The sequence below is a fragment of the Sceloporus occidentalis genome, unplaced genomic scaffold (assembly GCF_023333645.1).
Source record: "Sceloporus occidentalis isolate IW3139 unplaced genomic scaffold, rSceOcc1.0.p SCAF_1, whole genome shotgun sequence".
NCBI classification, from domain to species: Eukaryota; Metazoa; Chordata; class Lepidosauria; order Squamata; family Phrynosomatidae; genus Sceloporus; species Sceloporus occidentalis.
Window position 1 is genome coordinate 25446008 of NW_028316981.1, and position 23332 is coordinate 25469339.

At 42.5% G+C, this 23332-nt stretch overlaps 1 protein-coding gene across 1 annotated transcript in view; it reads left to right on the forward strand.

The window, feature by feature from the left end:
• The first annotated feature begins 6140 nt into the window (after nucleotides 1-6140).
• The window catches only part of LOC149321242 (laminin subunit beta-2-like), an 82690-nt gene continuing 65498 nt past the window's right edge, over nucleotides 6141-23332 (forward strand). Inside the window, exons 1-2 of the mRNA XM_089518281.1 lie at nucleotides 6141-6257; nucleotides 18599-18651. Of these exons, the coding sequence (XP_089374407.1) occupies nucleotides 6208-6257; nucleotides 18599-18651 (103 nt within the window). The 5' untranslated portion in view covers nucleotides 6141-6207. The remainder of the gene's footprint in view (nucleotides 6258-18598; nucleotides 18652-23332) is intronic.

Sequence of the window (23332 nt, forward strand, 5' to 3'; positions counted from 1 at the left end):
GCCAAGCTCAAAGACCTCTGGCATAGCCAAAGCACAGTTCCCTTGCCAACATATCTACTCGGACCTAAGCTCTAGTGAAAATGCTTTCACTGCAAAGCACAGTTCTATTTTATTTGCATTGTAAAGACCTTTCCCTTTAAATGTAGAACTGTAACTAAATTTAGTGGCTGTAACTGTGGGAGAGATTAATAATAATAATAATAATAATAATAAGTTTATTTATATTCCGCTTTTCCAATTTGTGATCAAAAAGGCGTACAAGTTTGAATGAAAAACTACATCAAGATAAAAACAATTAAAACAGTATTTAAAAACAATCACAATAGCAATAAAAACAACAGGGATTAAAGCAGGGTACTTAAAATTTAAATAGCTTTGTTGAAGTTCCCTTCTTATCTCCAATTGCTAACTGGAGACAAGTGTTCAATTTCCTTGCAGAAAGGGAAAGGGAAAGGGAAAGGGAAAGATCTTAGGGAGATAAATAGTACTGGAGGGGAAAGGGACAGGGCAGTAGCCTATGGGCAGAAAGGTCCCTGTTGTGTGCTTCCAAGTCAATTTTGACTTATGAAGACCCTAAGGCCAACCTGTCATTGTTTTTGTTTTTGGCAAGTTTCTCCAGAGGGGGTTTGCCACTGCTATCATCTGACCCTGAGAGTATGTGACTTGCTCAAGGTCAACCAGTGGATTTTTATGCTTGGGTGCAGAATTGAACCCTGATCCCCAAAGTTATAGTCGTACTCAAGTCACTACACTACACTGGCTCTCACCTCTTGTCCATGAAAAGGCAAGCCTAACCACATTAGATACTACTACTACTACAAAAGAAAAACATACTTCTTCTTTACTAGCAAAAGAAGCCAAGCCATAGTAAGTGCTACTCCTGAAACTTTTTCTTGCTCAGAGAACTGGGGAGCCTGCAACAACACTGTGCATTGGGTTGGGGGATCTTGGGCCCTCCAGTTGTTTTGGGGTGCCCCTACACTGTAGAAATAATGCAGTTTGACACCACTTTAAGTGCTATATCTCCTTCCTATGGAATCCTGGGTTTTTCCATTTTACAAGGTCTTTAGCCTTCTCTTCCAAAGAGTGCTGGTGCCACACAAATAAAAATCCTAGGCTTCTGTAGGATAGAGCTATAGCAATTAAAGTGGTATCAAACTGCATTAGTATATGTACAGTGTAGATGCACCCTTGGACTACAGCAGCAACTATCTTTTATCACTGGCTGTGCTAGCTGGTGCTTGAGTTGGTCCAAAATATTTGAAAGGCTAAAAGGATCCCCATCCCTGCTGTGTACAGAAATCCAAAGACCCCAAATTCTTGTGGGGCTTTTCTTGCAAAGGTTACCTGGATACAACATTCAGGTTTAACGTTTCCATGCATGAGCTCCCTTGAGGCCATTTCAAACCACCTTTCCTTCATTGCTTGGAAATAATCTCTTTTTACAAAATTCTTGATTTCAGAGGTCCTTGACATTTTTCTTCCTCTGAAGGAGGATATCAGCCTTCCAAAGGGAACATTGTGCCTTGGCTGGTGATAAACATTTTTCACATGGAACATTTGCATATGAACAATGGAACCACTTTTCCAGGATATTACCCAGAAGTTCAAGGACACCGGATCTTACTGCGTTTCACATCTTGCAGACAATGGTTCATTATAGCCTCAAAGCTGACCTGGTGGAAGCTGTCGGGGCTGAAACAGTGGGAGGGATCGATGCAGCCACTTCATCAGGAGTCTTAAGAAAAGAACCTGACGCATGCAGACACCACATGTAGGTCACAGAATGGGCAGTGGTACCACTGCTGTGTGTGTTTGTGTGTGAATAAGGGAAAGACAGAGAGATTCAAATGGATGGATGGAGAAGGAAAGAATGGAAATCACAGCAGGCTTCTTCAAACGGATGCAGCTAGGCAAAATGGAAACCTCCTGAGCTACTATGATGGTCAGATGTAAAAGAAAATAGGCTTTCTGGGTATTTTTTTAAAGGAGTTTTGGCAGCTGTTGCTTTTCTCACTCATGCGATGCTGAAACATGATGGCCTGTAGCCAGGGCAGGCTCAAGACATTTTTTTCCTACCAAAGATGGTGTGCTGCCCCATTCCAGATTAAAAAAAAAGTCAAATGGCAATAACCGTAATGAAACAATGGAACCCACTGGACCGCAAGGATCAGCAAGATACCCATGTTGACAGAATGATTCTGGGAGTTGTAGTCTAAAGGAATAACGTTTCCAAGAGCAGTGAATATTCTGTGTATCGACCAGCTGGCTACACAAGCACATAATTTGCTGTTGTTCATCATTCTCAGGATTTTATTTTTATTTAATGCACTCCCTCCAACTTTTATGCAGACAAATAAAAGACAGTCATTTGAAGTCTGGATTTCTGAAGCAGAATATTTGCAAATGAAGCAAACTAGAGTTAGTCTTTAAAAAGCATGTGAGAGCAAAAGAAGATTACATTAAAATTCTGTTTAGCCAGTCTCTCTTTTTTCCACCATAGACATCCAGATATCTAAGAACCCCATATGTAGGACAGGAGAGTAACAACCCTTTCTTATACTGTTGTGCCATAGTAAATGATATTCAGAGCCTACCATATACTGCTTCTGAAACTGGAAATAATACATAGATGTCATGAACAGTAGACAACCATTCCTGTATAATATAATAATAATAATAATAATAATAATAATAATAATAAATTTTATTTATATCTCCTGCTTCTCCCTTCAGATCGATATAACATCCTCCATGAATATGTCTGATCCTCGTTTAAAGCAGCCTCAATTTGATGTCTGTTACTACATCCTCCTGAGGCACCAAGTAACAGCATGCTGTTTGAAGAAATATCTCTTTTTGTGCATCCCAAATCTCTTACCATTCAGCCTGAGTTCCTCGGAGGACTTGGTGTTGTGGCCAGCTTGATGTAGTGGTTTGAGCACTGGGTTATGACTCTGAAGAAGAGGATTCAAATCCCTCCTCCAGCATTTAAACCCACTGCTTGACTTTGAGCAAGTCACAGTCTCTCAGCTTCAGACGATGGCAATGACAAACCCCCTCTGAAGAAACTTGCCAAGAAAACCCTATGATAGGGTTATTATTATTATTATTATTATTATTATTTATAAAGAGCTGTAGATTTACACAGCGCTGTACATACAAACAATAACATTGATAAAAATGAAACCTGCCAACGGCGTACATTCTACAAAATACATATAAAACAATAGATGATAATACAAGATAGAGTCAAAAATGACTTGGAGGTACACAGCAAGAACAACACAAACTCCTACCATTCAGTTTAAGTTGAAGAACTTGGTGTCATTCACAAGCCTACCTGCCTCACTGTTCACAAGTATTATTATATTACTACGCACCAGCACTACATTCAAAAGTGTCCCTTGGCCTTTTAACAGGTTAGAAGTTCCATACCTTTCAGAGGGCTCTCTGAAGAATGGTTTGTTGTATGGCCGTTGAATTTCCTTCCTGTGAATATGTTCACCTTCCCACTTGCTTATATTGGCGCAGAGCAAGTTGCCTATGAAGTAAAAGTGAATGTATGCCCAGTTCTACACATCTACTACAGTTCTCATAGAGAGGAAATGCTTGTGGAAATGCCTGTGGAAATGCTTGTGGTTCACTGAAGCAAATGTGCTTGTGGTTTTGGGCCAAAATGACAAACAGGATTGTGGTGCCTTATTGTCTAACAGATTTGTTGTGGCATAAGGTTTCATCAGCTAGAAATGGGCTCTTCTATGATATTATATACTAAAAACCTGTTAGTTTATAATGTGCCATAGAACAGTTGTTTTGCTCTACACAGTTAACTCTCTAAGGCTGCACTCGCACTGCAGAATTAATCCAGTTTGACACCACTTTAACTGCCATGGCTCAATGTTATGGTATCCTGGGATTTGTAGTTTGTATTGGCACCAGAACACTTTGAGAGAGAAGGCTAAATATCTCACAAAACTACAGAATTCCATTGCATTGAGCCATGGCAGTTAAAATGGTGTCAAACTGAATTATTTCTGCAATATGGATGCAGCCCATTTTTTTAAAAAAATAGCAAGTATATATGGAAGATTATGGGGTGCAACAGAGGGGCAAAATGAAGTGGCTTCCAGCCACTTTGAAGGCGAGACAGGTCGTTCCACAATCTAGGGGCAGCTGAAGAAAAAGCCATCTGGGGAAAAGCCAGTTTGAGTCCTGGTTAGTTGGAGCAAACATTTCCCAGACGACCTGAGTGTACAGGGTGGATTGTTGTACATGAGAAGGCAATCCTATAGGTAACCTGGACCCAAACCATATGAAACTGGTACCAATAGCATCATTGGGAGGGTATGGGGGTGCGCAGTGCACCAGATAACATCCAGAAAAGGAATGACATCCAATTGGGCCCTCCTGTCCCTTGCCAGCTGCTCCGGCCCCAGGTTTCTTCCCAGGAGAGAAAGCCTGGGGTGGACAAGGTGACCCGATGCCCTCTTTTCCAGGACATATCCTACATTTCAGCCTTCTGTCTAAGAGAAATTCCAAAATGTCCTTCATTTTGAGCATGACTACGAAGAATGAATTTTTATTTCTATATGTGTTTTCAGTTTTTACTTGGTAATGCCCTACATTTTTCTTGAATTTCTTATATTTTGCGGTGCCTTGTCTTCCTTTGTGGTTAGGACATGTGGTCACCCTGGGGCAGAAGAGTAGGAGGGCTGCATGTTGTGGCAAAGCCTGGATGGCCAGCGTGCCCTTTTGGCTACTGCTCCTGCTGCTGTTCCAACAGCCCCCCCCCCCGCCCTGTACTAGGTGACACCCTGCATGGGGACACCACTGGGTAGTACTATCTGTTTTGGTGACCAAACTAGATACAGCGGGTTGTAGAGAATCTAGGGGTATGTCTACACAGGCCATTTACATTGGTTTCCCCCTGCCCTCGCATCCAGAAGAGGATGTCCACTCTACACAGGGGCAAAGGCCCAATTCAACTGTGGGCTGTCTTCATGCAGGGAGACCTGTTCTGCAGCGAATCTGGGCCATCTTTTCCATAAACAAAAATTTAAAAACTCACCATTTGCTCCATATCTCCCAAGAAAATCTGAAGCAACCCAGAGTAACAATGAGTGGCTGTTTACACAGTGTCCTGCACTACTACCACTATAGAAATATGTGGAGAAATTGTAGAAATTCCCGAAACTGCCTGATTAGGCAATAAGTGAGCCCCTATCCAAAGGGAGTTGGAAACATTACTTTTGGGGGACTACAACCCCCAGAATCGCCTGCCAGCATGTTCAGGCAACTGGTGAGTCCTCATTCTGAGTAGATTTTGGAAATATTATTGTAGCTATGTGCCTTCAAGATGACTCCAATTTATGGCAACACTATCCTAGGGTTTTCTTAGCCAGGTTTGTTCAGAGGAGGTTTGCCATTGCCTTCCTCTGGGAAAGACAAGAGTGTGACTTGCTGAAGGCCACCCACTCGGTTTCCATGGCAGAATCGAGATTCGAACTCTGGTTTCCCAGAGTCATAGTCCAACACTGAAACCACTACATCAGACCAGCTCCCTTTGAGAACATTCCTTTTTAAATTTTTATTTTGGGGCTATAGTTCTAAGTTGAAAAGGGTAATGTTTTTAAGCTTTGGTTTAAAACACACACACAGCATAGACACTCCTGTGGTATAGAGGAGTGAAAACAAATATACAACTTACAACTATGTCCTATTTCCATGTCTGATTATGGAAATCCTTTTTCACATGCTGAGATGCATTTCTGCTTGGCAGGCTCAGCATAGGTCACCTCTGTTGGAGCTCACCTCAGTCCAGCCACCTGCACACCTGTTCTGAGCAGGTGAGGCCTCTCCAGTGTCTCCAGCACCCTGGCCTCCCTTGTTGGGTCACCTTCTTCCTCGGTGTGGTATTAGGCCGCTCCCTGGTTGGGAGGGGAACAGGGAGCGTTTCTACCTGGCCCATTGCCTTACCTTGGCTCAGTTGCAAAAGCAAGGCCAATCCCTCCCTCCCTCCCATCGCCTGGCACTGTATGAAGGGAAGGAGGAGCTGCTGGAAGAAGGAAACCTTCCCCAGGAACAGACTGCTCTCTCAGTAGCCCTGTGTGCACTACAGAGTTTTTGGAGCAGTTGGGTGTGTGGTTTGGTGTGCAGGCTGCATGTGCAAGCTGCACTTGTGCCACCACTAGCCAGGAGCATAGCATGCCCAGGTGTACGCAAGGGCTTGAAAAGCAGCAGGGACCCATTCACAGGTAGGAGCTGGGCCTTTCACTCTCTCTGCCCACCTCTCTCCAGTCCCCTGGGATGCCTGCCAACTGGCATGGAGCTGTTCTGGGCTTCCTTTTGCACTTCAAAGGCCTCTCTGCAAGCCAAACAAGTGGACACCTTACAATGGGCAAGGAAGGCTGAATGAGGAGGGCATCTTTCTGTTGTAATCTTTTCCTATGCCCAGGGTGGGGGCAAGGGAGAGGATCTGGAAGGTGTGTAACTGAAAATCAAAGGTGCTTGTTTACAAACTGCATCTCTTTCCTAGCACAAAACTGAATGTCACATAGATAGATACCATTATGTCCAGTTAGGCTTGTGGGAGACTGCAAGAACCGTCATCACCTTCCCCCAACCCCGCTATGATTGGGATGCTTCCATTCTACCACTTTGGCACACTGAATGGGAAATGGGGTGGGGGGTGGGGTTTCATTCCTTGTCCTCCTTAAACAATATTATGTGTCGTCTACCTCAAATCCTCAAAACATAAAGGATTTCACAATGTAACTACAGTCTGTGGAAGTAGGCATGGTATGTAGATGCATTCTGTGGAAGAGAGAGCTTCAACTGTGCTTTTAGAGCCACCTAGGTACAAGTTAGCTTAAACAAATGCAGGAAATATGTAACTGGAAGAAGGCATTATAGGGTTATTATACTTTTAGATTTGGACCAGATCAATCTGGGTTCAGCCATGCCACTCACCTACATCACTTGCTGATTGAACTTGAGTCAGTGGCTATGACTTACTTCACTAGATTGTTGCAAGATCAGAAATGAGAAAACTTTATATATGTTGTCTTGATGGAGTAAATAAATAAATACAGGAAATATGCATTTCTTGCTTTTCTGTCCACCAGCATTCCCAAAACAGCATACAACAAATGATATAATAATATAATAATATTTTAAAACATACTAAAAAACAAAATCAAGCATAAAAGCGAACACTCTTGAAAAACAGCTCAAACATACATGTAGGCATCCCTTATGCATGCTTGCCCAGTGTTTAATATCTGCATTCTGCTGAAGGCTGCAAAAGCTGAGTGGTGCCATTGCTCATGTTGTGCATTGTGAGTTGTACCTTGCACATTTATTGCATGATTGAATGATTATGGACCAATCTATAATTTATGTTTGGTTGTGCAAGTTTACAATTCTGTAGCAAGGTAGTACAGCACAACCAGTTTGTACCTCCAGGAGTGTAAATTTATGCTAAGTCTCTTTGCCACCAGATCTTGTCCATAATTAACAATGTTCTTTAAAATAGATTAAAACGGTTTTAAAAGCCGGTTTTACAAGCAGAACACCAAAAGCCACACAGACTCATATTGTTTTGGTTGCCCGCTGGAAGCTCAACAGATAAACTAAAGACAACTTGAGGTGGTTCCCTGAAATTCCTCGCTCCAAATCTCAGACTTGTGGTTTTCGCTATTGTGTTGTGAAAAATGGAGAACTCTGCACATGATCAAAAGAGCTCTATAGGCTGGGGCTATAGATTTGCTGTAGCTTGATACTAATCCTGGCCAGATGGTATTTTTTTCCTATACCGTGTAACATAATGTGTAAAAATACAATTTAATCCATGAAAAAAAAACTTATTCAGAGTTGCAATTGTGAAGAATGGCTGGAAGCATTCCCATTAAAGCTCAGATACTAGTATTTAACAGCCAGGGTGGGGATTAAATCTCAAGGCATGCTGCCAAGAAGGAAGACAGAAAACGCACGCACACACACATACACACCAAGGCACATGTACCTCTCTTATAACAGCCTTTTTGATCAAGAATCCCTGGAAGGAGATAGTTTAGCCCAATATAATGTTGTTGGGAAAAAACTGGTGGGTATTCTTTTAAAGTAAGGGTTCAATGTTAAGTGGTTTTCAAGCAACACTGTGTGCGTTCACCATGCTGTGCAAATACAGAAACTGGTATTTGGCACAACATCCAGAAACATGATCTCAGCTTTCATCATCATCATTATTATTATTTTAAAAGTATCATGTTTATAGCCCGCAAGCCACTAAGACATGCATGTGTGGGCGATGCATGATGAAATTTTCAGTGGGTTGGAGAGGGATAGCAAGCAGATCTTCCAGTTGTCAGTAGTTTTGGCATCGGTACCCATTGTATTTCTTCCTTGCTTTTCCTGGAGGCTGTCCTATGACATTGCTGCCTGAGGCCAAGCATCAAATGATTCCACTTCCCACGATTCAAGGCACATAATACCTCAAGGCAACCAATTGTGTATCCATTCTGTATTCTACCAAATCTGGAATTTGTAGTTTTTTAAGGCACCAGAGGTCTGACAGAAACATGGCTAAATAACTCACCAAACTACAAACCCCAGGATTCTGCAGATTGGAGCCATGGCAATTAAAATGGTGTCAGACTACTTTATTTCTGCATTGTGGAAGAGATGCAAGTTATTTTGGCACATGAGGTAGGAAATCCCCCACACACCTTACCCAATCCCTGATAGTACAGATAATAAGTTAAATAACAAACTTGACCTTTAGTGATATTCAGAATCTACTGCCTGAGGCAGATGCCTCACCCTGTATAATGGTAGGGCTGGGCTAGTCACATTGGGTAGCAGAACATGTTATACACGTCAGGGATGATGGGAGTTGTAGCTCTTCACCTCTGGCTCAAACTCACCACCTTGTTGCGCACCGACGCTGACCAGTTTTGGCCAGTGGATAAAGCTTTGCTCTAAAGCAGCAGAGTTACAGAGAATAGGCTGAAGACCCTGACAAACTCTCCAAGCCTTCTCACTCTTGCTTCCACAGAAGTCTTCCCACTTCTTCAGGATCCAGCTGACTCTTGTATCTTCACCCAAGACACCAGACAACTCAGTAGTCTTATATAAAAGATCTACTTTATTCTACTATATACAGCTCCAAAACTATCCAACAATACTCCTCACTACTACCCACACAACACACTGGGATTCATAGTCATTATTATAGTCCTTGGATCATACCACCCACTCTTGTCAGTATCCACCCAGTGGGCGTGTACAACCATTCTCATTGGCTCTTGTTTCTACCCAGAATTAATGATTTCATCATCTCAGCCTTGACCACTTAACAATTCTCAGGTGTTTTCAATTATCCACTTTACATTTTCTGTCCTTGGCACTCAGGACTTGTTAATTACATTACCTTCTACACCTGTGTGGCTTCTGATTTGCTTCTGCTGAGTCACCCTGACTCTCACATACATGTTTTATTTCAATCACTGTATATCCCATGTTGCTTTTTCCTTAACAATACAAAGTATAGATATAGGCAAATCTTCTTTATTTACATATTTTTGGGAATCATTTTTCAACTTTTTGTGGCACATTTCTTTTTGCATTCAGACATATGCTTAGCCCTACTTTAGGGCAGCATGGGAGGACCTCTGGTCTTTTAATCTCTGTCCATAGTTCCCAGATCTGTCAAACTGGCACTAATGGTGCATCTACACTGTAGAAACAATGCCATTTGACATTATTTTAAATCCTCTAGCTCCAGCTTATCGAATCCTGGGATTTGTAGTTTTATAAGGTCTTTTGCCTTCTCTGTTAAAGAATGCTAGTGCCTCACTAAACAATAAATCCTAGCATTCTGTAGGATGGAGCCATGGCAGGTATAATAGTGTCAATGTATTATTTCTACAGTGTAGATGCACCCTAAATTATGATAGATGGATTATCCACTGCCCTTCCACTTTTATGTCTTTTGTCCATTCATTTTGTCTAGTCATTCAGGGATATTTTTTTTCTGGGCTAAGCAAGTAGACACAGTTGAATTTGACCTGAATTCAAGACCCATCTCTGCCTGGGATTTTCTGAGTGGCTTTTGGCAAATCCCTGTTCTCATCTCTCTGTGATCTCCATCAGTAATAATGACCTACCCCACAGAATTGTGTGAGCCAGCAAAAGAAAAGAAAAGAAAAGAAAAAGGACTTCAAAGTAAATTAATAGAATTTAATGAACTTGTTGACAATTAAAAGACTGTGGAATCTTTTGAGAGTCTGACTCATAACTGAGCACAGACAGCACAATAGTCTACAAAATATATTTCTGAGAAACCCTAACTACAAATTCAGACAAGGAAAGGGGCTTTGCAAATGCCAATCAGTTCCAAAGAAGTGACATTTGAAAGAAACATTTTCAAGAATACAGGTTGAGTCTCCCTTATCCGAAATGCTTGGGACCAGAAGTGTTTTGGATTTTGAATCTGAAAATTTAAGAATATTTGCATACTGCATATTATACAGTGGGCCCTCCCCTTATGCAGGGATCCATTTCGGATCCCTCCGCATAAGGGGAAATCTGCGTGTGCTGGAGCTGTACTTCTTCCAGGGTGTGTGAGGGGCTTTTCCAGCGCAGCTTTCAGCGTATGCTGAAAGTCGCGTACGCCCCACTGTACCTTTGTATAAGTTGCGTATGCCCCACTGTACCTGTGTATAAGTCTAGGAATTTTAGTTTAAAAGGTGACAAAAAACTCCTGGGCTGACATCCACAGATGAATGTTACTGTATTTTAACTCTTATTTTTTTTAAAAAACGAGCCATCCCTTTCTCTTAATAGAGTAGCAAAAGGCAAGAGTGTAGTCCATCCTGGGAGCACCTAAACGAAGCACCAGCTTTTAGTCTGAGCATAAACAGTTATGTCTACTGGAAATTCCCAAGTTCTTTGACATTGTTTTCCTTTGCTTCATCCTTTATATGGAACAGCCGTTCCATGGCAGCTGATTTTGAAGAACAGTTCAAAATCATCCTTCAAAATCAGCTGCCAGGAATGGCTGGGGAACAGCTTAGAGACTCCCGGAGGCATCGGCGGTGTTTTCCCATGCAGTAACACACGTTTCCACCCCATTCCGTTCTGTTCCCATTCCTCCAGGTGGCGTGCAATAACTTTATATGTCGACACAAGGGCAATTAACAACAACAGTTTAGAATTCTCAGCCAGAGTGATCCTTTAGTGTTTCACCAAACTTCACATTCCAGGATCCCATAGGATGCAGCTATGGCACTTAGAAACTGATTCATAACTGTGTAGTGTGAAAGGGCTGCTGGAAGTATGTGAATGGTATTCTGTCACTGTGCAAAGGGAGCTTGTAGTACTTCTGAGTCACACTGGAAAAAAAGAAGAAGCTGTATCCCTTTGCATACTGATTTTCCAGGCTAACATGAACATGTATCTGAGAAGTAGACTCAAGTCTCGAAAGCTCATGCCTTAAGCTTCTTTTTTTCAGTTATGACATTACTGTATGTGGCTTTTAAACTACAATTATACCAGGAAATAAGAAACTTTGATGATACTCATTGCATGATGATGCCTCTGACCTGTAGCTGCTCCGTCCCCAACCTATCCCTTTTTATTGATGGGAGAAACCTGAGAGAGACTGGGCAATGGCACATGTGCCCAGCTGTGAAATGCCACTCCCAGGACAGTTCGTTCGTTCTTTCTTTCTTTCTTTCTTTCTTTCTTTCTTTCTTTCTTTCACTTTTTAAGACTGCAGTTGCAGCAGCAGAGCTCCAGAACTGTGCAGAAAAAAACAAAAACAAAATCCTAAAGGCATGCAAGGTAAGGCATAAGGCAGCGGTGTGGAGTTAAGGGACATTTAGGAAGAGAGCGCAATGGGAGCAGTTGCCCCAGTTGCGCGATTGAGAGAGATACGGTGATGGCTCCCTTGAAAGTGGTATGTTTCTATTTTATTTTTACTAGTGCGACTGCTGTAAGGACAGAGCTTGTGTGGAAGAGTCCTTACTCTCAAAGGTGCTACAAGTTCCCTTTGCATACTGATTTTCCAAACTAACATGGCTATGTCTTTGGTATTCTGTCACTTCTCATATTAAGGGAGAGATAAATATGGTTTGAGTGTTGGGCTACAGTTCTGGAGACCAGAGTTCAATTCCCAGCTTGACCATGAAACTCACTGGGTGACCTTGGGCAAGTAAGAACCTTATTGCACACACAATTTTAAACATTCTGGGGACCGAAGGAGGACGCTCGTGTGCGCGCGCAGCAGCAGCCCAAAAACGGAGTTTATTGCACACAATTCAGTCCTCCAACAGTCCCTGTTCCATCCCCCGGCGTGCACCCATTCGCGTCCAGTACTGAAGGGCTCGATTTTTGCCTGATGGACTACCTTCTGTCAGCCCAAAATGGCACCCATCAGGACTGGACGCGAATGGGGGACGGAATGGGGACTATTGGAAGACTGAATTGTGTGCGATAAACTCAGTTTTTGGGCGGCCACACGTGCACACGAGCATCCTCCTTCGGTCCCCAGAATGTTTTAAAAACAGTGTGCGATAAAGTCCTAAGTCACATGCTTTCAGCCCCAGTGGAAGGCAATGGAAAACCTCTGAACAATCTTGCCAAGAAAACCACATTATAGGTTTGCATTAGGGTCTCCATAGGTCGGAAACAACTTGAATGCCCACAACAACATTTTACATTTTTGTCGTACGAAAGATCAACTTTCTAGGCAGTTTGAAGTAACTTAATCCTCTGGGGGTTCACTTTGATCTGCTTAGAGAGATTACAAATATGGTTTCTTTTCCCTCCCCTTAGGATCAGGCTATTTATTGTAGGTGTGCATACATAAATCTCTACCTTATTTCAGAATTCTAGCTCATTCAGAAGTACCCTAATAATACTGGCCCATCCATGAATGAGTCACTCAGCCAGTGTGTCAGTGAAGATCAGGAATTTTGGAAGGGGAAATGATTTTGCACCTCTTGGCAGGTGGCTGGTGATAACCAGTCAGAAGTTACGAGGCACTGAGCCTCCTTTCTAGGTAGTGCTGTGACCTTTTTTCAGACTGTTTGATACCTTCTTTACTGGAAGAATTTTCCAGTTGTTGCAGTTTATTATAGTCTGCCCACCATATCCACAGACTTTTTTAATGCATGGATTCAACAATCCATGGCTTGGAAATATTCCAAAAGGATATTAATTCCCCAAAGCATACCTTGATTTTGCTGTTTTATATAAGGGACACCATTTCACTGTGCGATTGTATTTAATGGGACTTGAGCATCCACAAATTTTGGCATCCAAGTGGAATCCCAGTGGAAACCAAGGGCCCACTGTATTAAGAGGTATGTCACTATTTTCTGCTTGCTTTGCACTTTCTGAAGCAAAGGAAATCTTCCAAGAGGGGGAGAAGTTGTACGCTCTCCATTGCTACATATGTTATAGCATGGTGGAAGGAAATGCACCAAAACTGCCCATCCTCTTCTTAGCAATTGCACTTTGTTACGAGAAAAAATTCTGTATCCCCTGCCACCATTGGGGAAGTCCAGCTACAAGAGACTTTGCTTTTCTAGATCTGTGTGGGCTGCCCTTTTCCGAGTTTATTTTTCACGGCCAGTGTGCACAGACCAGGGGAATCCTCCTGCCAAGCTGGTGCCAAAGGAGGAGGTAATGTCCAGTTCCAGGAATAGCACAGTTTTTCTGCCTGGAGAAGCCCTCAATGAAGACCCTGGGGGGAAAGCACTGACTGTTTCCCACCCTGCCCCCTCTGTGTGAAAGGGACGCATCCCATCAAAGCCAAAGGGAGGCTGGGCAGGGAACATTGCTTAGAGAAAGGGAGGATAAGCTATTCTGGGTGCTTTTATGAGAAAGTCTGGTGCAAGACACAACAAGTGCATTCCTGCAGGGCTGCTGCCAGGCTCCCTGGGAACCGTCTATGGTGGCTGAGGCTGGGCAGGATCTGGGCTGGACCAACTCCTTTGTCCCCACAGATCCCCATTTCAGGCTGGGGCAGAGTCGTGCTCTGCTTTTCATGGGGCCAGCTATAGGCTTCCTTGACCACAGGGCCATGACCTCTTGTCTCAGCCAGAGGGATAGGCAACCGGAGGTGTTGACCTTGCTTGGCATGTTATTAAAGGGAAATGAGCTTCCCTTCAAACAAAATGGAGCAGAGGCAGAGCAATGGGGACAATCCTCAAAACCCATGTTGTTTGCAAGCCTCCTTCAACAGAGTTCTGTCCTAGAGCTTGGAAGTAATGTGCTGAATCCCCCTTATCCGAAATGCTTGGGACCAGAAGTATTTTGGATGAAATTCATTTGTGTTTCTTATATACCTTATACACATAGCCTGGAGGTAATTTTATACACAATATTTTTAATAATTTAACAAATGTATGTACACTGAACCATCAGAAAGCAAAAGTGTCACTATCTCAGCCACTTGTGGACAGTTTTGGATTTTGGCATGCTTTGGATTCTGGATTTCTAGATAAAGGAGATCCAACATGTACAAGCAATGTAGTTAGGTAACCACAATGATTTACCTTTTTCTTTGACAAACCAAGCTAATTTTCAAAAGTATGAGGCACAAAGTTACTTCACTGGTGTAACAAGCAATACTTTCTAAATTTTTCTTTAAAGTTCACTTGAAAGGGCATTTTAAGGCATTTTGGAGGTGTTTGGACTGGCTTTTTCAAATTTTATGCATGTCACTTATCCTAAGGGATATGTGTGTGTTTGCATGTTTTAAAGTAACAAAAAAGTAAAGAAGAACACAAAGGGCAACATAACAATCTTTGAACACTATAATGGATAATAGGAAAATACGTCTTTTTAAAAGTATTGTTCCATGCTCTGCTCTCTCCCTCAATGCCTTGGGCTACAGAAATGGTCAGAATTTTTTAAACTGCCATGTGCTTTGCTTTGGCTTTCCAGGGTTTGCATCCAGAGGACAAGTTCCCCTGCTGCAACTTGACTTGGACTCATCTCAAAGGCTTGTCTTTTCTGGTCCTTGGAGGGGAGAATCCCTCACCCTTCCAATGAAGCAGTGCTGGCAGGCCTGTGCCGGCAAGCAGGGCAGGCTCTGTATGTGCCATGGAGCAGAAAGAATAGGCTGTGACATTCCCGTAGCTTGGAAACCGTTAGTCCCTTTCAGCGTCCCAACTCCATTTGAATAAAAATCAGTCTCCAGCCCCACTTGCCCACACTGAGAGAGGGGGGTTGGGAAGAGCTGGGTTATTTTTACCCATTGCTAGTTAAGTTCGCACGGCCGGAGTTCTCACGCCGGCTGGACAGCAGCACATTGGGATACCTCAACTGGGCAAGAGGGGACTTCCTTGGTGATTTGTGGGTGCAGGTGTGGCGAGAAGAGGACATTTCCTTGCTCTTTCCAATAAATCCCACCTGCCTCATATCCCAGCTTGAAGTGGCAGATGAAGCAGGACCTGACAGGGCCAGGAGAGCCCCAAGTTTGAAGTGAGTATAACAGCATCTTTTTGGAGAAGGTGTTGAGAAGCGTTCAAGCAGCCTCACACCTTCTCTGGCTGAAAAGACTGTGAGCTGGCTCTCTCTGAATGAAATACTGTGTGTGTGTGTGTGTGTGTTTGATCACATCTTTTGTCCATGCAAGACCAAATGAAATTTCAGCTACTAAGGTGGCAGGTGAGTATTTTCTGTCCCCAGAAGGAGGTTATGTGCGTGCGTGTGTTGCATCTGGAGTTGCCTGCTGTATTGTGTGTTTGTGTGTGAGGGAGAGACCAGGAACTTTTAGTCCCAAAGAATTGATGTGTGTGTTTTTCAAGGAGGTCTGCAAGTTTGTTTGGTTTGTTTTTTCAAACAGAGGTGGTTAACACGAGTGACCCATGGCCTAAGCACAGGTCTAAGCAGGTGGGTTAATTTTGTAGGGATAAAATTGGATCAATCACAATTCCTGTGTTGCTAGTGACAGTAGGAGACTCTGCATTACTCCAGATTTAAGCACAACTTGCAGCTTCACACACACCCAGGCCTCCCCACTGAGCCTCACTTTGTCCTCTTGTCCCACCATCTCTTTTCACACGGCCTTTACTTACTCACAACCTGATCTAATTTGGCCCCCTTTTACACCTACCCCTCCACGTCATCCCATCAGTGTTTCAATAAAACACTTAGTAAGTGCTTCTCTCAAAATAAGCTACACGCACCTTAATTTACACAGTTGGGGTCATCTCCAGTGCATATAGTTTATGAATATACTAGACCAGGTAGTCCAAACTGGGAAATAAATCAGCCACGCAGGTGGGTGTGCGAGTTGACAAATCTTGCTCCCCAGACTGACCAAGAGACAGCAACCATACCACTGAGTTTCTGAATTTCCACTAATTTTCTTGATACTCCTGCTTTCCACAGGAAAGTCTCTAGACATTACCCGTCATAGCCCATTCCAGCCATCCTACATATGGCCTCTTCCCATCAGATTTTGTCTTTGTTTTCCCCTTATTCAGAATGGGTAGTGTGAAGATTTTTTTTTAATAAGACAATCTGCTGCATTAGGGATTGATAATTACCAGGCATACTAGATATATACAAATCCAAGATACATTTCTCTACTTAAAAGGATGGTTCTCCCAACTTCACTAGATGGCTTTTGTACTGAACATTTACAACTGGCAAACTGCTGTTTGCTGTCTTCTGGGGGCCTCCAGACTAATGCTTTCACATTTCAATTTCCTACTTCTCAGGTGACAAAAATGTAAGAGCATACCCTCCAACAATCCCAATTGATCAGAGGCAGTCCTGAGAAATCCTCTGTCATCTCATTTTTGCAGCTGCCTTTAAAGTGTCCCAGTCTCTCTCTCTTATTTTCCTTCTTTGTCCTCAGCTTACTGTATTTCAGTTCTAATTGTTGAGTTCATAGTGTAAAAGTAGTTTGCACTCAGGTACCCAGCAGAGGGAAAAGGAGAAGAGGGTCAGGAACTTGTCCTTCCCATTCGACTCAGGCAAAAGTAAACTACTGCAGCCTCTCCTGACTTGTATGTTCTTCCTTATTAATAACTTTTGCCAGCTTGATGTGGCTTGGCCAAATGTATCCTAGTTTTTATCTATGAAATGTTGGAAGGTATGTAAGATAACTCTGCTTAGATAGAACTTCCTGCAGCAGTTTGCTTTCTCTGGCCTGTTACAGACAGGCCAAAATAAAGCTGCTTCGAGTCACTTTGGAGGTATGGTATTTCAATGATGCATGCATCCTAAGAGTCCAAAAGCTGCACCAAAGCCACACTCCAGTTCTAAGGACTGGAGTGCAGCTTTGGTGCGGCTTTTGGACTCTTAGGACGCATGCATCATTGAAATACCATACCTCCAAAGTGACTCGAAGCAGCTTTATTTTGGCCTGTCTGTAACAGGCCTCTGTCTCTCCTCCCAGATTGAGTGTACAGTCATCCCTCCATATTTGTGGCTTTGATATTTGCGGATTTGATTATTCACGGATTTCATTAATATTTTCTCTCTAGGACTCTCTAGGTCCTCCAGTGCAACTCTGTGGTCAACTTTAACTAAAAGTTGCACTGAAAGACCATTTGTAGCTACTCCAGTGCCATTCTATGGTCAGTGTATGTTGGACATTGACCACAGAGTTGCACTGGAGGACCTAGAGATTCCTAGAGAGGTGTCCTCTCAGGTAAAAACAGTGTTTTTGTTATTTGCGGTTTTTCTATATTCACGGGGTCTTGTTCCCCTAACCTTAGCGAATATGGAGGGACAACTGTATTTGTAATGTTCGTGTATATGCTATGGCATTTATGCATTTGGGGCAGCAGTCCTATATGCTCTTATATGGGTGTAAACTTATCTAAACAAAGTGACTCTCTTGAGTGAAAATACATAGGATTTCTGTGCAAATTTCATAAACATTCTAAATAATACAAATTTAAATGTTGACTGAGATACAGGGTACGTAACCCTTACCTAGAACTCTGTAACCCGAAATATTAAAAATCCAAAATTGTCTCCATGGGTTGGCTGAGATAATGACACCTTTGCTTTCTGATGGTTCAGTGTATACAAACTTTGTTTCATGCACAAAATTATTAGACATGTTATGTATAAAATTACCTTTAGGTAATACGAAACACAAATGAATTTAATGTTTAGACTTCGGTCCTATCTCCAAGATATCTAATTGCAAATATTCCAAAATCTGGAAAACTCCAAAATCCAGAATACTTTTGGTTCCAAGCATTTCAGATAAGGGAGACTCAACCTGTACAAAGAATGTATTTTCTGTTCTCTGTGCAATGAAAAAAAAATTTTTTTTGATAAGAAGCTATTCCAGATATTTCCATCTCCCTTTCCCCTCAATTTTTTAACAGGACTGTTTCTCCAGGACTTCAGAACTCCCAGGAAATTTTAATCTTTTTTTATTTTAATCATGCGATTAGACTTCTCCCAAACAAAAGGCACAACCATTCAGTGGTCCTTCCCACTCACATTTAAGCCATAGACTGACATCACAGTTCCCCCAGATGTGGAGGAGGGACAAAGGGAGAACTTTAGATTTTGTGTGAAAACTCCATATTTCCATTTTCTCTCTCTTTAGGTTGAAAGTCTCCATGTTGCCAATGGTACTGCTGCTCCACTTGCTTCTGGGAGGTAAGTGTTGACACCAATGTTTCCCTCTGGAACTTGAGCTAAACTGTTACTGATAATGTGTACCTCCCAGATGTGCAAGCCTTTACTTAGCGTTGCCTGCTGTTCTGACCTGGTGGATTAGTCTGTTATAACTGCACATTAAATAGAGAACCAAGTAGGTTCATAGCCCCTGGAACATGGAGAAGAATGGAGGGCTTGAATCTACCCTAAGATTAAGGGTGTATCCATACTACAGAATTAAAGTAGTTTGACACCACTTTAGTTGCCATGACACCAATCTACAGAACCGTAGGATTTGTAGCTTGGCAAAGTATTCAGGCTGGTCCGTCAGAGAACTCTAGTGCCTCACCAAACTATAAATCCCAGGCTCCTGTAGGCAAGAGTCATGGTAGTTAAAGTGGTGTCAAACTGCTTTAATCCTGCAGTGTGGATACACGTATGGGGCTGATCCTGTCCAAAATGATCTGGAAAATTTGGACCACCAAAACTCCGATGAAGTTTAGCCTTATCCGGGATTCTCAATCAAAAGTGTACTAAATGATCAAGCACTTTGAAAATATTAAGGCAACTATTGTTCTTCGCCCTCCCAGGAATAACAGAAGTTGCCTGTAATCTACTTATTACAGGTATTTGGGAATAAACTACAGTTAAACACTTATTTGGGAATAAGCTACAATGAACGCATGGAGGGCACTTTTAATTATAAATTAGGCGTTTAAGAGTCTTCATATTTATGGATGTTAGAATGATAATGGATGGGAAAAGTAGTTTGCCCACCCAGCAAGTAGGCAAAATTAATAACAACTTGCCTGACAATGTTGACCCCCTTCTTTCAAAACAATTCTGGAGTCTCTCTGGTAGGGTTGCTAAATTTAATTGGAGCATAAGACTTATGCACTCCTTCTTTATCTAGAAGTGAGCATCTTTGGGCATGGGATGATGGGCTGCACTTCAGCCACACAGATGTGATGCACACATACATTCGACCTTTGGTATCCACAGATTGCTTATCCATGAAGCCAACCCTTCATGCCTTGAATATACTTTTAAGATATATCAATTCCAAAAAGGAAACCTTCATCTTGCCATTTTATATAAGGGACATAATTTCACTATGCTATTTTATTTAATGGGAGTTGAGCATCCACGGATTTTGGTATCCATGGGGGGGGGGGGGGTCCTGGAACCGAACTCCAGTGGATGTCAAGGACCCACTCACTGTACATCCTAGCAATCCTCTTTCTTCACTGGGAAGGAGTGGAGGACCTTCTTTCTATCTGCTCTTGTACCATTCTATTTTGAAATGGGAGGAAATTGCATTGACAGCAGGGTGTCAGGGTGCCCACTGGCCCATTATGGTTATACTTGAGGCCTTATTGGTTACAGATTGTGTTCCTCTGCCCATGTTTGTGCATAATCTGACAAAGTTACATCCTGATCCTATGCATGTTTAGAGAGCCAGTGTGGTGTAGTAGTTTGCATTAGTTAACATGGAGAACAAGGGAGGGGAGGCATGGAGGCAGATTCAACTAAATTCCACTGGTAGCCATGATGGGGATTGTATCCCTTTAAGTATGAGCCAGTATGGTGTAGTGGTTCAAGCACTGGACTATATGACTTTGGAGACCAGGGTTTGAATTCCCACTCAGCCATGGACAGCCACTTGATGACCTTGGGCAAGCCACACTCTCTCAGACTCAGAGGAAGGCAAAGGCAAATCCCCTCTGAACAATCTTGCCAAGGAAACCCCATAATAGGTTCACTTTAGGGTTGCCATAAGTTAGAAACCACTTGAAGGCACGTAACAACATAAATCGGAAACAAGTTGTATATTTCATGATGTTGAAATATAGTGGTTTCTGACTTATGGTGACCCTCAGGTGAGGGTTTCCTTGGTGAGACACGTAGGATTATAGCTATGGTATTAAAGGAGGGAAAGTTTCTTGGTCCATTGCTGCTTAAAGAAGAACCATATCTGTGCAGAAGATTATATGTTTTTGATCCAGAAGGTCCCAGGTTCATCCCCAACCATTTCCAGTGAAAAGGCCCCTAGGAACATAGGAGGCTCCCTTATACTGAAACAGAATATTGGTAGCTCAGTATTTCCAGTGCTGACTGGCAGCAATGTCTCAGCAGCATTTTTCACAGAATTATTTCCTACCTCTAACTGGAAATCCCTGTTATTTTCCTGGTGATCTTTCATCCTAATACTAACCAGGTCTGACCCATCTTAGATCCCCAAATGAGACAACATTGGGTGTGTTCAGGGCAGAATGGTAATACTAAGCAAAAGGTGATGAAGAAGACATTTTCCTGAAACCCAAAAGAACTGGTCAAACAGTACTGGAGGCAGCACTTGAGGCAGGGCTGCAAATTTTGATTTAACAGCCTCTATAACTTATACCCTCCAAATAATAGCTTGGTAAAGTTACCTTTTTGGACTACAACTCCCAGCCCGCACAGACAGTAGAATCCAAAGAAGTAGCCTTATAAGATTAGAAATGTAAACAAACAAACAAAATGGTTGACAAGACATTTTCCTGTTTAAGCTGCTACTGAGGGATGGGAGTCTCACTGGAAAGGAAGAGAAGAAGTATACAGCACTTTGTTTCTTTATTTTCCTTGTTTTCTAACTTCCTCTGCCTGTACCAGAGCTGCAGATCATTTGACATTTCGGTTGTTGTTTCACTGCCATTTCAATCAGCAGGCATTGAGAGTCAGAGCTCAACAATTTCTGGAGGACCATGCATCCCCAATCTTGGTTCTTATATACCTAATATGACAGATCAAGGAGGGTCTGCCAGTTATTGTGGTCCTCCAGGAAATTACATCATTCCTACGTTTTTTAAAGGTCCTATTGCTGTGCTTCTCTGTACAGTCCTTGATTTTTCTCTGGGCATGCCATGTTTTGCACATGGCAGCTAGGATAGCGTGGTAGCTATATGGCTGCCTGTGACTGACACAAGCAGTTGTACATCTGTGCCAACTTTTAAACCCATTCAGTAAGAACCTGCATGCAGTGGCCTGCCTTGACGCGTGCTGTGCACAAGTCATGCCTGGCAGGCCCATTATGAATGAGACACTGCAGGGGCTGGAAGGAACATGACATGGCTGAACCTGTCCCAGCTTTGCAACAATGGAAGCTTTCTAAATCTTCTCCACTTAGCTCTGCAGCCTCCATTCGTTTCTCAGCATACAGCCACAGCTATGGCACAAAAGCATTGGCCTTACTAAGCTTGGTCATTAGATAATTCCTATTAAAGTAGAGGGGTGTGCTGGAAAGTGTTCTGAAAAGCCCTATGTATAATCCTAATTTCATGATGTTACAGTATAGTTGGTATGTATGGCAAATGCACTCTGGATATGATTAGAGGCATGCTCTTTTTAAAATTACTAGTGAAGTTTACTGGTAATATGAAAATGTTTCCATTTTGCAAGCTTCCTTGATCATTAGGGAGGAAAATCATCCATCTCTTTCTCACAATCTAAAATTTCCTTGGACCAAGCCAATTTGTAGAAGTACTGTGGGCCCTTGGTATCTGCTGGGGTTTGGTTTCAGGACCACCTGTGGATACCAAAATCCATGGATGTTCAAGTCCCATTAAATACAGTGGATAGTAAAATAGTATCCCTTGTAAGAAATTGAAAAATCAATGTTTGCTTTTTATAATTTACATATTTTTTGAATATTTTCAAGCCATGTATGGTTGGATCTGTGGATATGGAGGGCTGACTTGTATCTTTTCCCCTATTCTCAAGGCACTGACATTGCTGTTGGTAGCAAACTTTAATCCTGGAATATGCAAAATAAAAAAAGGAAAGGAAATAGCTGAACATGTGCAGAATGCCTCCTGTCTCTCCCCATAAAGGCAGCTGGGTCCCACAGTGTTTTTTTTAAACAGGGCACTGTGGAATTGGCATTAGCAAGCAGCAATTTCCCCATGATTTGGTTGATAACAGGAAACTCTGCCTGCTTTCTGTCTATGAAGCCAGCTAGAAAAGTACTAAATTGACACATCCATGGGACTTTTAAAGGCCTTCAGTGGCAGGAGGAGATCTGGCTTCCTCCCTACCTCCTGCTTTTTTGAAATCCACTACTTTTATGTGTCATTCAAGGCAGCTCTGGAATGTACTGGGCATGCCTCTGGCTGGACATCCTCATTTTTTGGTTAATCATTGGCAAGAGCTGTGGGTGAGAATAATAGAGCCTTGGATTCTGACTGATAAGTAGAAGAATTGGTTTAGGAGTCGTTGAGAAACCCAGCAGGGAGTGGGCAATGCCTCTATGAATGAACTGGATCCAGAGAGGCATGTTACGTTACACATCACCCTTTGCTGGAATGTTTATGTTGCTGACATGGGAATAACTATGGGTTCTACTCCAGCATGTCTCATAAAGTTTCTGGCACATATACACATTACAAAAACCCAGAACTCTTTTTAAAGGGGGGGGGGGTGTTGGACTGCAACTCCCAGAATCCCTTCCTAGCCACCATAACCAATGGCCTGTTCTGCCAGTGGTCATGCTGTCTGAAGGATTTGGTGATATGTTGTCCAAAAAGAGTAACTTTTCTAAGGTCTGCAGAAATGCTACATCCAACTCCACTATGACTGGAATCACTCTTCCCCCTAAACAATTTATCCAACTTGATCAGCCTCCAAGTTTGTTTGTTCCCAGGCC